At 46.0% G+C, this 15,489-nt stretch overlaps 1 protein-coding gene across 5 annotated transcripts in view; it reads right to left on the bottom strand.

The window, feature by feature from the left end:
- The window catches only part of FERMT2 (FERM domain containing kindlin 2), a 51,828-nt gene that overhangs the window by 10,404 nt on the left and 25,935 nt on the right, over window positions 1-15,489 (bottom strand). For 3 of the 5 annotated variants that reach the window (XM_074821116.1, XM_074821117.1, XM_074821120.1), the window contains 7 exons: window positions 9,258-9,392; window positions 5,574-5,606; window positions 4,924-5,149; window positions 4,669-4,771; window positions 4,284-4,391; window positions 2,369-2,503; window positions 248-297 (listed from right to left, as the gene is read on the bottom strand). In XM_074821116.1, the coding sequence (XP_074677217.1) occupies window positions 248-297; window positions 2,369-2,503; window positions 4,284-4,391; window positions 4,669-4,771; window positions 4,924-5,149; window positions 5,574-5,606; window positions 9,258-9,392 (790 nt within the window). The remainder of the gene's footprint in view (window positions 1-247; window positions 298-2,368; window positions 2,504-4,283; window positions 4,392-4,668; window positions 4,772-4,923; window positions 5,150-5,573; window positions 5,607-9,257; window positions 9,393-15,489) is intronic. The other 2 variants (XM_074821118.1, XM_074821119.1) reach the window with 1 other exon arrangement.

Raw genomic sequence — 15,489 nt, 5'->3', positions numbered from 1 at the left:
TGTGAAATGCTTAGTGACTGTGCTACAGGATAAAGAATATTTTTTTTTTAATAGTAAGAGACCATAGATGCTGAGCTGTGCTATTACACAGTGATTGCTGGGTGGCTTTTCGCACAAGATAACATAGTGGTGTGCAGCAAGATCTTAAGCCAGAAGATTAAAAAAAAAGTGGATATTAGACGGTAGGACAGTTAATTATTCATAGACATTACCAGTTTCACAAGCACCTCTTCCCATCAGCACTTACTTGAAGACTTTAATGTAGTCGGCGAGCTCTGGGATGGAAGTGATGTCACCCTGAAAATAAAAGATTATCCCATTTAGCTGCCTGTGCGAGAGGAGCTGGGGCGGCGGGTCCGGGAGGGAAGGGATGCTGCGCAGGGGAGGAAGCTGGCGGCAGCTTCAGCGGCCAACAGCGGGGCTCAGGGGTCATGAAAACGCTCCTGAGAAAGCCCCATCCACTTCACGGGAGAAGCAAGCAGAGAAAAATCTATTGCACAGAAGTGCTGTTTGGAAACCAGAGGACAAGGTTTTATTTTTCTTTGAGGAATTCCTGCTGCCGCTGGAGCCAATTCCCACCCGCGAGGTCACCAGCGGTCACACCGGCTTGTGCTTGCACAGGGATTTTTCTCCTCCCTTAGTTATTTCCTTATGCTCCAAACAAAAGGAAAAGATGCTGCTCTGGACCTCCACGGAGGACTGGGGAAGGGCTTTCTGACAGTCGAGAAAGGTTTCTTCCCCCAGCTTTTTCAATATTGAGTTTATCTTCACATTTTGCATGAGCAAAATATACAGGGTGGCACTTGCAATTCCTACGAGCTCAAACTAAAGGGTTTTCAAAGGGCAGAAAAAGCAAAGACTGCTCCAACAGCTTCCAGTAGCAAAACAGTTTACTTTCTGTCTGCAATGAGAAATGCTGTTTATAGATACCAAGGGGAAAAAAATGCAGAATCTAAACAAACAATCCAGTAATTGCCCATTATCCATATTCAATTACTCGAATGCATCTGGAAATTGCTACTGCTAGCAACCCCTACGGAAAGGGATGGAGTTTTTTTGATGAATCACTGTCGTCTTTACTCCTATCTGGCAGGGACTGTTCCTTAGCACTCTGCTTCAGATCTAGTTTTGCAAAGAAATTATCAAAGATCTCTTGGCGATAAAAACTTGTCGTTATTTCTGTCGCACCGAAGCAGCGCTGCTGTCCCTGAGGCAACCGGTTAATATTACACATCTCTGCTGTTATTAGGGCTAGTAAAGCAGGCTAAGTATGGATGTTAACTTCAAAAAGACCCTTCGTAAACACTTAAAAAAAATATATGAAGTGTAAGACTGGAAAATTTCAGGGATTTTAGGGTTTGAAAGAACTTAAAATGAAACTCAGAGATGGTATAAATGTGCAAAGTGCCTGGAAAAGCTGTGCTGTGCCAAGTCTGACAGGACCTACTCCTTTTTTAGCAGTTTAGTTTTGGGGCTTTACATTTTTAAAGGTGGAAAACCAGTGTTAAAACAGCCTATCAGAACAAAAAAACCATGAAACCCTCTGAAATCCAGTCATAGCCCACTCCAGGCTGAAATCCAGTCTAACAAAAATAAAGTTTCATAAGCAGAAGGTATTTCTGAAAATCATGGCAGCTCTTTTAGGTGCTGTAAAACTTTGCCATGAATTAGAAACAGTGAAAGAGAAACCTCAGTGTGAAGAATTCAGTATTTTGGAAAGTCGGTAGCGCGAACAGAAACCAAATTATTTTTAATTTAGTTTTCCATTATTTCACCAGGAAGGTGGCTTGGTGCAGGGGGGTTTTAGTAAGATCCTGGCTCCTCTGAGACTTCTCCAACATCATTTGGTCTTATGGTCCCAGCAGGAAAAAAGCAATATTGCACTTGACTCCTGCAGCAATGCAGAGCGGGGCACGCGGGATGGGCTGAGCTCTCCCTGCTAAATTAACTGCAAACACCCGAAAAATAGAGGGGTGGTCTTACAGCTCAAATGAAGCGTTTGGATCAATGCGTGCACGTGCTCAAAGAGAACTTTATGTCGCTTTGGGCTCAGAGCAGAGCTCCTGCTCAGTGCTGGCTCCACGTCGGACAGTGCCTGGGGTCCCCTCCCACCACCCCTTAGTATTTAAAAAAAATACTGTTTTTAAGAAAATATTATCGGGGTCTATGTTTTGCGTTGCTTCACTGGGCTGTAGGCAACTTTCTCACGCTGTAAGAGCAGAAATAGAAAAAAAGGGGAGAGGAAGGAAATAAAAAAGGTTGCTGGATGCCTGGAAGATTTCCCAGCTCGGGATGACTATTCCTCCCTCATGCATGGTGAGGAGGGGACGCGCAAGCCACCCTGCCACCGCGTGGCCGCAACCCTTACCAGGATCGTCGACGTTTTGCCACCTTCCAAAGTAATTTCCAGGTCCGAGAGCGCAGCATCCACCTCATCCACCTCCTTGTCGCTGTTGTTCAGGTGGTTTTCCGAGGACATGATGGACAGCTTATTGATGTGGTACTGAAAGGCAAGGCACAACGTTTCACCGGGATGCTCCTGCGATCTGCCGGATGCCGTGGGCTTGTCACAACACAGCCGCCACGCTTGGGAAGCAGAGTGGAAAACTGGAGCCGTACCCTCTGCGGGAGCAGAGGCTGGCAAACGCTGAGACCCGAGCACAGCTGAGTCAGGAATGACCATCTTGGCTATCTTCAGTCCAAGGAGTCAGTGGTACAAACCTTGAGGACCGCTCTGGACCCTGTAGGTCAGAGCTACTCTTTTCACAGCATCACAGACTGGTTGAGGTTGGAAAAGGTTGGAAAAGACTCTGGAGATCATCTGGTCCTAACCCCTGTTCAAGCAGGGCCACCTAACAGCCCATGTCCAGTTGGCTTTTGAGTATCTCCAAGGATGGAGACTCCACAACCTCTCTGGGCAACCTGTGCCAGTGCTCGGTCACCCTCACAGTAAAAACGTGTTTCCTGATGTTCAGAGGGAACCTCCTGTGTTTCACTTTGTGCCCATTGCCTCTGGTCCTGTCACTGGGCACCACTGCGAAGAGCCTGGCTCCATCTCCTTTACAGCCTCCCACCAGGTATTTATATACATTAATAAACCCCCCTGAGCCCTCTCTCCTCCAGGCTGAACAGTCCCAGTTCCCTCAGCCTTTCCTCATAGGAGAGAAGCTCCAGGACCTTCATCATCCTTGTGGCCCTTCACTGGACTCTCTTCAGTATGTCCATGTCCCTCTTGCACTGAGGAGCCCAGAACTGGACCCAGTACTCCAGGAGTGGCCTCACCAGTGCTGAGCAGAAAGGAAAGATCACCTCCCTCGACCTGCTGGCAATGCTCTGCCCAACACAGCCCAGCGTACCACTCGCCACATCTGACTGATGTTCCACTTGGTGTCCGCCAAGGTCCTGTTCTGCCCCCAGAATATACTGGCCTTTGCACTTCCCCTTGTTGAACTTCATGAGGTCCGTGTTGGCCCATTTCTCCAGCCTGCTGAGGTCCCTCTGGATGGCAGCACGACCCTCTGGCATATCAGCCGTACCTCCCAGTTTGGGAGGATGGATTGCATCTGGTTTTATCCCAGAAAACCAAAACATCCACGAAATGTCACACAAAGACCCATGGCCAGCCCACTCTGCACAGCTTGGAGAGGTAAGCTGAGTCTTTATATTTCTGTTTTCACTCTTTTTTTACTAGGAGGGGCCCTAGGAGCACACAGCCTGGCTCTTGATGGGGATATTTCTGCATCCTACAGTGACGAGGCACGCCAGACCGCACGTACTAAATGGCCTGCCATCCATCTTACAGAAGTCAATAGCAGGTATAGTATTTATGCCAAATCACACCGAGTATTTCACAAAACAGATAAATAAATAATTCTGGGAAACCCACAGATTATCACCAGCTGTTTGGGGGGCAGCGTGCCAGAAACGCACAGTTCAGTAACCTAGTGTACTTACTGGGGGTTTTTTAAGAAGGGCAAAACTAAAAGATAAGATAGACATAAACAAATTTGGTAAAAGAAGGCCAAATTCCTTTTCATGAGAAGTAATCAGCAGCAAATATTTAAATTACCTAATAAACTCAAGTGAGGATTAGGAGACAGGAAATGATCTGGCTTCTAGCAGCATGAGGAGTCCAAGCTCCCACCGAAGACAAGGTGAGGCTTAAAACACCAGTTACAGCAGATTTCACTCATCGTGTTCATCAATATTCATCAACAGAGAAGTCTGCAAAGCTACAAAATCAAGTTTAACCAAAACTGTAACCGTCTCGGGCTGTCTCCTACCTGTAGTGCCGCAAACATCATCATTTCTTCCTCCGTGCACTCGATCTCCTCCAGCAGAATAGCCCATTTGGACTGCTCGTACAGCTGGTTGATCCTGATCGCGTCGTACTACGGCAAAAACACGGACCGGGTATAAAACGACCGAGCCCAGTTCAAGACAAACCACGGCATCTTTCGTTTCAACCCAACGCTTCAACCGAGACTGAAAAGCCTCTGCTACCAAAGCAACCCTTGGAGCATCCCTAGCAATACCCAGGATGATGCCTGCATGGCCAATCTTCAAAGTGGTGGAGGATTTACCAACACAAAAGCACATTAGAGATACAGACATCCTCTGCTCAAAGCCTTTGCCTGCCAGATGCAAGTAAAATAAATAGCTCCGTACCTTTGGATTCAGGTCAAAAAAGCTGTAGTACTTGAACCGGAGCAGCAAAGCTTCATTTTCTTTCACCTCCTGCTCCATGAGAGATCGAGACGAATCCAGCCATCTGTAAATTGTCAACACGGGATAACACACACAAAAAAACCTCCGGCGAAGTCGCGATGACGCTTTCAAGAATGCAATTTAAAGCCATCTATTGGACAAAAAAAAAAAAAAAAAGGAAGAAGAAAAAAGCAGAAAATCGAATCCTTAACTCACCCTTGGTTGATTTTGGCTTTATCGAGCAGCGCCTGTGGCTTGTACATTTTGGCTAGGGACTCCGGGGAGGTGACGGGCTGGCTCACGGCCAGGATGCCCGGGTTCCCCTCCGACAAGGCGCTGTCACCGAACCACGCTGAAGTGGGTGACAGGGGACTGCCGTCGTGAGCGTCGTAGGTCGGTGTCATCGTTTTGCTATACAGTCCTGGGCTCGAATATATGTTTCCTACCAGTAAGAGGGATAAAAGCCAGGAGTTAGCTTACGGCCAAGCCCTGCCTGCTCCCAACCAAGCTAACTCAGACACAAACCCGAAGCCAGCGGATGAAAAACCTTCCCTTTTTTTATCATTTTTTTTCCGCAATGGGAAAACGCTGCCCCTCTCTCTCAGCTCTTCTCCAAGAGCAAACCTGATGGAAAACTCATTCCAGCCCAAATCCATGGGAAAAGGCGCAGGTCTCCCACGCCGGGAAACTCCTGCCCCCTGTGTTTTTGTGGCGCCTGGGACACGAACGGCCCCCAACTTACCGGTATTACCTGTTGCTTAAAGATTTTGGAAGTCAAAAGTTTTAGAGGAGCAGGAAAATAAACTAAGGGCGCAGCCAAAGAGACCAGAGGCAGAGCGCAAAAGTCCTACTGAGGTGGAGCTCACCTTTGACGGGGCCGATGTAAAGAATATCGGTGCCTATAGAGAGGGAAAGAAAGGAGGGAAGTGAGAAGGCGAGAGAAAGTCACTGGGAGAGTAGGAAAGGAGAGAAACCGAAAATGGGCATTTTCGGAAGAGGGTGGAAAAGCACAGGTGAGGTTCAACCACTCAAACGGAGTGTTTGCAGTAGCGCCGGTGGACTCTGCAGGCAAAGCAACCTAAGTGACTCCATGGTTATTTTATTCACGTTACAATAAACAGCCGGGCACGGAAACACGGCATTTCACGGACGGAAAAGCTTGCTGAGACGGCCAAACAAATTTCATATTAATATGCTGAGCAAGTGGTGTGATTTGGTGCAAAACTGATCCTGAAGCACACATCACTCCCAGGCCTTTTAAAGCTTTACAGCTCATACAGACTCAAAGCAGACAAAAAAAAAAAAACCTTTTAAAATTACAAATTTGAAGAGAAGCAAGCAGACCCAGCTTGGTATTTCATACCCCAAAATAGCTGAGAGCTAAATCGTCCCTATTCATCTCACAGGAACATTGATTTTTACGTTAAGAATATAAAATCCAGAGTTTCAAAACAAGGGAGGTTCAACAACCGTATCCTAATGTCAGTAATTCCACTGCGGATGTACATTGGGCAATGAGCTCAGCATCATCTGCACACCAGTACCTAGAAGGACCGCTAACAAACTGGCTTTTTGGGAAAAAGCTGTGTCCTTTTTAAACCACGAGCCTGTTCAGACGTGCAATTCGATGCACCCAAACTCCACCTCCAAGAGCACTGTTAAGGGTGTTGAAGGCGGCACGTGGCAGGGTTGAGTTGCCACAAGCAAGGTCTTTTGTGCCACCTCCCACTGCTACCCTGAACCACCACCTCGGGCCACCCTCACTCCAAATGATCCCTCCTCCCTGCATGGCCAAGAAATGACAGAAAGCTGAGCTAAACATCTGGAAAAGTCTAAGACCGAAACAATAGAAAAACCTTTCCAAACTCATTTTTTTGCAATGGGTATCTCAAGGAGCAGTAAGAACGGTTTGCATCAGCACCATCATACGAATGACAGCCAACATCTTGGTTAGGAAACTTAAAATAATATGGAAACGTGATTCTAAACTGCCTGACGGGATGGAAAATATAAATGAAAACCATCTGTCACCATTGAACAAGAAAACTACCAGGATACTTTTAATGCTCCTGCTAGTTTTGCTGGCATCCCAGTCTGCAGCAATGATGGGGTGGACCAGTAAGTACCGTGGGTACCTGCTGTCAAGACAGACCCAACAAACCAGGCACGAGCAAAAAACCAGCAGAAATGGTCAAGGGATGGAGATATCCACCTTCAAGCTTCACACTTGCAAGGCGAAGGCTGGGAGTGACTTGCCAGGAACTTACACTTTGAGAGTTGCATTTGATAATCCTTACGGTCCCTTCCAACTTGAGATAGTCTATGATTCTATGATTATAAAAGCAGCAGAAACGTGCTCTCCCCATGGACTGTTGTTATGTGGCAGCAGTGCAGTTCAACAAGAACCATCAATAAACCACCATCACCATCCATAAACCACATCCCAAAAGATGCTCTTGCCTCCTCCCCATTCACTCTCGCAGCATGCCAGCCTCAACCTTCATGTGGCTCAGGGAGCCAGGGCTGAGCATTAACCGGACCAACAAAAGGAAATCCCGCTTCTTGCCCCAAATCAGGCGGGTTTTCCCACGGGCATCCCCCCCACATTCCTCCATTCAAGTGTTTGCTCCAGAGAAGCAAAGCTTCCCCTCGGATGTTCTCCTCATCGCTTTCTCCAAACGTCTGAAATATCTCAGAAGAAGATTCCCTTAAAAAATTTGCCTAAGGCAGGCAATGCCATGGAAAGTTCCAGTTGGAACAGTTGTAAGTTTGGCTAACTTATAAACAAGTGAATACAGGTCTTCTAATGGAAAGTGTTGGGCAACATTTACTGTGGGTGTATTGACAGCTCTGATTTAAATGGTTTCACTGCCAGGTACAGGGTGCTCAGTGACAAAACATGCCCGTTACATCCATGTGCCCTGAAATAAGCAGATCCCAAAATATTTACTCGTTTTACAAAAGCATTCAGCACACAAACTGATGTTGGAACAACGCTAGAAACAGTTTATTCAGACTAAAAACATAACTTTTAACTAATGGCACCTAAACATGGCAGGTAGCTGCAGTAATTAAACCTGCAGCAAAAGTAATTTCATTCACAAGGAAAGCAAAATCAGCAAGACAGTTCAAAGTGACTTGCTGAAAGACCAATAAATAATTAAAATAAAAACCTATCTTCTGCGTACATTTCCCTCAAAGCAGGCCAAGTATTGCATATTAATCTAACAGAGATGCTCTCCGTGAACACAGACTTTTGGAAAGGCTAATTATGGACTTTCAAGATGAAAATGCCAAATGAAAATGAAAATGGACTGGAGCCTTGCCCGATGCAGGGAAAGCTCCCTGAGCCAGGAGTGGGAGAGGACTAGCCTAGAAGTATTTTTAAGTAACTGAGAGAAGAAAGAATGAGACCAGAACAAAAGAAGGATTATTTTTCCCTTGCTACAGACAGGTGCGGATGGTTTGCTGTGGAGCCTGTGGTGCACATCACTTCGGCACGGCAGCTCCAGGGCATCATTGTTGCCCTCACCCGTGCCCTGCACGGCCAAAACCTTCCTGCTTGCAAGCCCAGAGCCACAAGTGCCGTTACCCACACTCCACGACCTTCACTTGTACTTCAGCTAATTTAAGACCAATTAATACAAGTTTACTGAATTCCAAAATATTTTTTTTAATTAAAACTGCCCTGCTTCCCTCTCACTGCTGGATTTAAAACCAAGAGCTTTGGCAGCCAGACACGTCTCGCCCGCCCGGCAGCACGCATCGCTGCAGCTTTCTCCGCGAGTCCCATTTGGGCTAAAGTGCTCCCACTTCACCAACTTTATGGTTTAAGCTCCTGGCATTTGCCTTCAGACCTCCAGCAGCTGCAGAGCAGAGCTGAAAACCCCCTCTGCTTGCAAACACCTCCCTGCATCAACTTGCTGCCTGTGGCAAGAGATGTTACTCCATCAGTGACGTTACTCCATCAGAGATGTTACTCCATTAGCAATTCTTGTACCAATGTTGCTCTGGTTCTGTAAGCTAGACTGGCAAACTACCCCCCAGCAATAAAAGGTGGGTTTTTTAGCATTATGATCTATACACCCTTAACATAAGGCAATTCTAATGCAATTAATAAAATACTGATTTTGCTGGGCTATAAATAAGGAGTAGAACGGTGGTACTGCCTAAAACACACCTGGAATTTGACATTAGGAACGATTTTCCGTTTAACTATTTTCTTAATAGGGTAAGAAAACAGTAACACAATCTGAGTGTTAAAGTGGTCACACTTGGCTTCTGGTTTATTTTATAAAACCTGGCGTTGCTCTGCTCCCCTACACGCGTGACAGCTTCAGGCATGCATCTGTGCGACCGCGACCAAGTGCTGCAGCCCTGAATGATTTGTGGAATTTATTTGGGGTTCGTTTCTTGCACAGACCTTAAGGAATTAGGTCAAACCGATATTGCTATGTCATTTCCTCCCCACCTGCCCATTTAATTATCTGTTTGCCTCCTGCCGACCCCTTCCCTGCAAGCCCATCCTCACAAAGGAAGCCCCGGCTCACCAGACCCTGGTGTGATCAGCGGACCCTCCAGCTCGAAGGCATCGTCTTCACATTGATCGTCCAACTTCTTCTTTTTTTTCTTTGATGGATCTCTGGGTTTCCTCAAAAGGGAAAGCTCTTCTGGATGCCTGATGTCTGGGGAGAAAATGGAACACTTTTACAAAGGCAGGATGGAAAAAAAGGGGAAAAAAAGAATATCCTTCCTTTAGGAACAACATCCAGCAACGTGCAGTATCTCCCTTGGCTGATTTTCCCGTTTTGCGATGGTTAAAAATCAAGTCGAGAACATTTTCCCTGCAAGACTGTTGGAAACAAGCACTGTCCCTGGCTGGAGAGGTAACATGGCATTTGCATAAAATGCAGAATTTTCCAGGCACAGCCACTCCAATGCAAATACAAGCACTGCTAGACCTCAAGACAGAGCCTAGTACCATTCCCACTCATTATCTTAAATCTAAATCTAAATCTAAATCTAAATAAATATAAATATAAATATAAATATAAATATAAATATAAATATAAATATAAATATAAATATAAATATAAATATAAATATAAATATAAATATAAATATAAATATAAATATAAATCATCAGGTAAACCCCTATTTAGGCACCAAGGTAAACAGGCCAGGTACTCTCACTTCCATAGGAGCAATCCAAGAGTCGAGCCATTTATTTACTTATCAGACCAGAAATTTTAGAGCCTATATTTCAGGCACTCACTTTTTAAAGAGATCTTGGCCAAAGTGTCTCCTTTTCACAGCAAAACTCTAGCCTCTCCCATTTCCCTGCCCAGAACCAGCCTCAATAATTTAAACCCATGTTATTTAAAGTGAAGAGCATCCCAGCCTGTTTGCGTTTTAAGCCATGGGAGTATGGGGGGGCTAATAAAAAAGATAATTTTAAGGCCATTTCCCACTAAGGTGGCACTTTGGGTTTGCTTCTGCCTGCTGCAGCTGCTTCCAAGCAAGAAGGAGCTTTCTGGGAAAGAGGAGCCCATGGTCAGTTGTACCACTGAAACCACCGAGGGACCAGAGGGGAGCCAGGAGTCCCCTCGCCGGTGCTGCAAAAACCAAGAGGGGAGAAAAAAAAACTCCATCTATTCTAAACTGTCCTCAGTTGATATGTGGGAACTGACCTGGAAAAACATTCACCTGGGCATGAAGCCATCCTGTTGCAATGATGAAAGGCTGCAAAAAGATCGGAGAGCTCTAAAATACAGCTTGGATTAGAAAAAAGGAGATTATGGGTCATGCTTGAGCCTGCAAGGAAGAGTTTCGGAGCTCTCCTCTGCAGCTGGTTGTCCACGTTCAAGCCTCTGTGCTGTTTCCAGCTCTGGTTTTTTTGTATAGATCACCCAAAAATGCTCAGCTGCACGGAGATGTGCAAAGCTTTGCCTTCGGGATGCCCTAAGGAAAGCAGCCCCCAGTCTTGTCCACATCGGAGCCTGCAGCTGTAGCTGCAAGAGAGACCGGGAGACAGAAGAGAGGGAGCTGGCTGCCTTGCAGCCAGGCTGTATTTTCCCACCAAGTGGAATGCTGAACAAGACAATAAGTCATTATTCTAACGAGGACAGGTTACAGGGTTCATATCTCACTGCCGGGCTGGCAGCAGTGGGAGTTTGCTCTATACTCCCAGGCGCGGGATTATAATTAAACCTGGAATTTGGTCCCCAGCACGTGACCCGAGCAGGACACATTCCCACGGCAGATGAGTCTGCCCCGACTCACGCCTGCCCGTGCCAGCATCTCTCCTTACTGCAAATAAGTGGGGAAACATCAGGCTGGAGGCGAGCTCTGCTCCCCCCTCGCCCCATCACCATGAGACGATTAACCAGAAGTGCTTTTCCACATTTGTCAGGGGATGGCTGCTGTTACAAACAGAACATTCCAAAAATTACTTTTTTTTTTTTTTTTTTTTTTTTAATTTATTAAAGCACGGCTTCCCTGGTGTCAGGTCACATCCCAGAGTTTCACTTCTCTGTCTGCAGACACGGTGAGCATCACGGGGCTGGCACACAGGCTGTCCCCTCCCAGAAAGGACATCATGACAGACTCCCTGCCACGCTATTTTAAATAACAACCCATGCTTTCCACTTTTTTTTCTCCCTGCTATTTTAACTAACTGCCTGTGTACCACCACTAACCCCGCCGTGCCTGTCACATTGGGGGGATTTGATTTTAGGTGACCTCCAGCGATGGATCCTGTAGCCCTGGCGTTCCCAAATCCAGAGGTTGGGCACTTCTGGATTTAACTACCTTTAGTATCGCGGGTCTCCCATCCTAAACCATCATCTGGAACAGCTTTAAGTTAAGCTTTGTTTTTATTTATATATTTACATATTGGTTTTTTATTTATATATTTATATATTTTTATATATATTTATATAGACATGTATAGATTTATTTTTATATATTTAAGCTTTAATTTAACACTGATTTATTATTACTACATACATTATCATGCTCAACGCCAGCCCTGCACCCACTACCCAACAGTTAAGTTTCACCACACAACTTTTTGACCATTTCTAGCAATAAATACCCAGTGTATGAATCCAGACAGCTATTCGTATTCCCATTTATCACCGCCAGCTTACCTCATGAAGAAAAAATCTGCTGGGACAACCAGGGTCATGTGCAAGGGACAACACGCAGCACAGCCTAAAATGAGGAGTTCCCCTGGTATTTCGCTAGCAAGGTTTATACTCTGATGTTTATTTATGGTGCATTAGCAACTGATACAGCCTCTCAGCTGAAACCATTCAGAGAGGCCAAGAGAAGGGCTCTGGGCCAAGCTCAGCTCCTGAAAGCGATCTGTTGGAGTCGGCCCAAAGCTTGACCATCTGATTTCAAAGCAACTTTTTATAGTCCCTCAGTTGTTCACGATGCTATCATCGGATTACAAAGGATATGGGCAAGTTTTCGGCAGCTGCTTCAAAACGGCGCAGGGCTGCGGGGCACGGCAAAGGCAGCGGCATCCTCGCAATGCTGGAGCATCCCTGCTCCCCTGCGGCTGCACGCGTTTCCCACTGATAAGCCACAAATTTCTCCCAAACAGCGGTCCGCTGGACATACCATCGTCTCCAAGACCTTACAAACCCACTGAAGCCAACTGAGAGTTGCAGGGGAAATTAAAAATAAAGCCCACCGTGCTAAAATGCAGAGAGCAGAAAAGCAGCAAGAGAGCGATGTTGGTTTTATTTCCCACCCCAGAATTAGAGAAAAAGCAAGAGGCAACTTTGCATGTTGCAATCTTTCAGTAAACTGCTGGTGAAAAAAGTGTTTGCCGCTGCCTATGATTAAAAAGTGTACAAAGAGACTTCAAGAGTGTTTTGAACAGAGGCAGGCTTGGCAAACATGGTGTTTAGTTACTGTAGCTAAAGCAGAGCCTATCCCAGGGTGTAAGGGCTTGCAGATGGTAGGACTCCAGTTAACTGGAAACTGGGACAAGGAACAGCTCCAGAGCCCCAGCCCCTGTTTCCTGACCGTAAGAGCAAGAGTAAGATCCACAGAGTATCAAACTGGTGCAAAAAAACTGAAGTCCTTTGTATAGGTTTGGGATTTTTACTAAGTCCCACTGCACCTGGAGGAGCCCATCTGCTGGAGTTGTTCACCTGGAGTAAAACATCTCCCCAGGGTTTGACTTCAGCCCCACATTCCCACTCGAAACCCTCTTGTTAACTATTTCATCCACATCTTCCAGCTGAAGCCAGGCTGCTCCTGCCAAAGGTCACTTTGAAGGAAAAAGGGTCAGTGAAATGTGGGTGGACCAGGAGAAGTGACCTTCTGAACAAGGCTTAATGTGTTGACTCTTCAATTGATGCATTGGTCGGGGCTGTGTTTGCTTTAAAAAAGACTCCTTGTCTGTACACACAAGACAGATGGCACCAGCAACATCTACTAGAAATTACTGTAAATGATCCTTTTAGCATTTTATTTTTATTTATTGTGCAAGCATGTGAAAACCCAGCTACCCAACCTCTTATCAAGCTTCCCGGCGTCGCTGGTAGCAGCTGCTAGCAGAAACCATCTGCGACGATACGCGGCGCGCTTCGAACGGATGGGAGAGCACTGCCCCAAATCTGCTCCAAAACCATTTTTCAGCTGGATCTAAGCAGGAACTGTTTGTATTCTGACATCTCCTCCAGCCCACGCTGGACCAGCTGCAGCTGTGGCTGAGCCCTAACAATGCTGCAGCTCCATGTCCACGTCCCAGCAGAAGGGCTTCATCAAATTTAGGGGCTTTGTTTCCCAGAGAGGTGGTAGATGCCCCATCCCTGGGAACATTCACGGTCAGGTTGGATGGGGCTTTGAGCAACCTGATCGCATTGAAGATGTCCCTGCTCACTGCAGGGGGTTTGGATGAGGTGACCTTTGAAGGTCCCTTCCAACCCAAACTATTCTGTGATTCTGTGATTTTATCAAGTGAGTGAAATGCCCTTTGGTGAGAGGAGCACACATACAAGCATTTCATGGGAGGCATTTAAAAAACGCAACTGGGAAGGCAGCTTTCAACCTCCAAGAGAATTTTTTCTAACTGTCGGATGAAGCCATTTTACTCCCTACAGCATCTTTTTTTCCATCTGCCTGCAAGAGCCTACTTGTGCCTGTGCTGTCTCTCGCTGAAGACAAATCCATGGCTTTTTCCTCCCCATGTAATCCTTTATTTCTCGTCCAGCCCCTGCACAGCTCACCCAGCCCAGCTGTGCCCATTTATCTCACACCCTGAGACGAACAGCAGAGCTGGGATGAAATCCTCCTTTTTCATAGGACACCACACTGACCGCCCCTAGAAAACTGGCTTTAAAGAAAAATATCCGCCTTGCAGGGTGTAAAATTCACCATTCATGCTCTTTTGCACTGAATCCACCAAGTAAATCTTGCAGCTGCTGCATCTTTAACCACCAAGGTGTATTGTGATGGGAAAGCAGTCGCGGTCAGAGATGGGACCAAAATCCACGTGTCTTGGCGTGGAATAAGGGGTGATTTTGCTGCTTTGTCCCCATACAAAATGTAGGGTCCCCAGACCCCATCAAGCAGCACACCAAGGGGTCAGGAGACACACAGTGATGATTCCGGTGCTCTCACTCCCACGAGAAATCAGATTTGGGGTTTTCTTGCATCCCCTACACATGTAACACAGCATCACGGACTAGAATCGGTCTGAGGATGTACCCAGTTCCCCAAAATTTAAAATTATGGGAAATCAAAGTAGTTGCAATATTCAGTTTTGATATATAAGGAAAATGAATGCTCCAAAGCAGCTCTCTCAGCATCCACTTTTCCACCCGATTTCTGGCTCCCTTAGAAGGCCACAGGGCTGGTTTGCCTGGTTAGCTCTTGAACCATAAAAACTCCATAATTTTACTTGTAGCACAGACAGCGTTTAGGGGAAATCCTCTCTTTAATCCTGATCCAGTTATCCTCCATCAGGAAATGTGTTTTGAAGTGGGCTATCTCTGCACTGGATCACCACTGTCTCGAAGCAATGACTCATAAAAATTACAGCCTTTGCATATCGCCATGACGATTCTTAAGAAAAATGAGACCTCAAACCCCATTTCAGACTTTAAAAAAAAAAAAAAAAAAGTATTTTTCTTATTTTTCTTTGGAATGAGTGAATTCTATGGATCGTGCTTCCTGAATTTACAGAATTCCTGAGTTTACAGAATAAAGTAACCAACTTATCTTCAACATAAATTCACTCGAGATAAAAGTTTTGCAAAACAGACCAAAGGCAAAAAAAAAAAAAAGACTTATATAACTTTGAAGGGCTTGGAGATAAGACCGTGGTTGTACCGGACGCTGGGCAGTATCTGATGGTGGAGCAGGTCCTTACCCCCTTAGCACAGTTTACTAGGTTTCTACACCCGCCTACATTCAGAACATTTTATTATGGGTTCTTCAGCTGCCTGGGTGCTTAAATATTTACTTGGGCAAAAGCCAAATTCTCCACTTGCTGCCCCGGGCCATGCAGCTATGTCAGGACATCCTGCAAAGCCTCCTGAGATGCCCAACGAGTGTCACAGGTACAGACCAAACTGCGGCTGACCCTGGCAGGGGCTTTACCAGAGCCTTCCCAAATTCAGCATGGAAAACCCAAGTGCCTGTTGCCTTACTGACTTGCCACCACAGTAGCCATCTGCAAAACCACCTGAAAAATGTGGTCAGTGGGCTTTGCAGCGGCGCGACTGCTGCTCGCAAATGCTGTCTGTGTGAGTGGTACCC

Source organism: Strix aluco, chromosome 4, assembly GCF_031877795.1.
Source record: "Strix aluco isolate bStrAlu1 chromosome 4, bStrAlu1.hap1, whole genome shotgun sequence".
NCBI lineage: Eukaryota > Metazoa > Chordata > Aves > Strigiformes > Strigidae > Strix > Strix aluco.
Note: the sequence above shows the minus strand (reverse complement) of the source record. Positions and strands in the feature narration are given on the sequence as shown.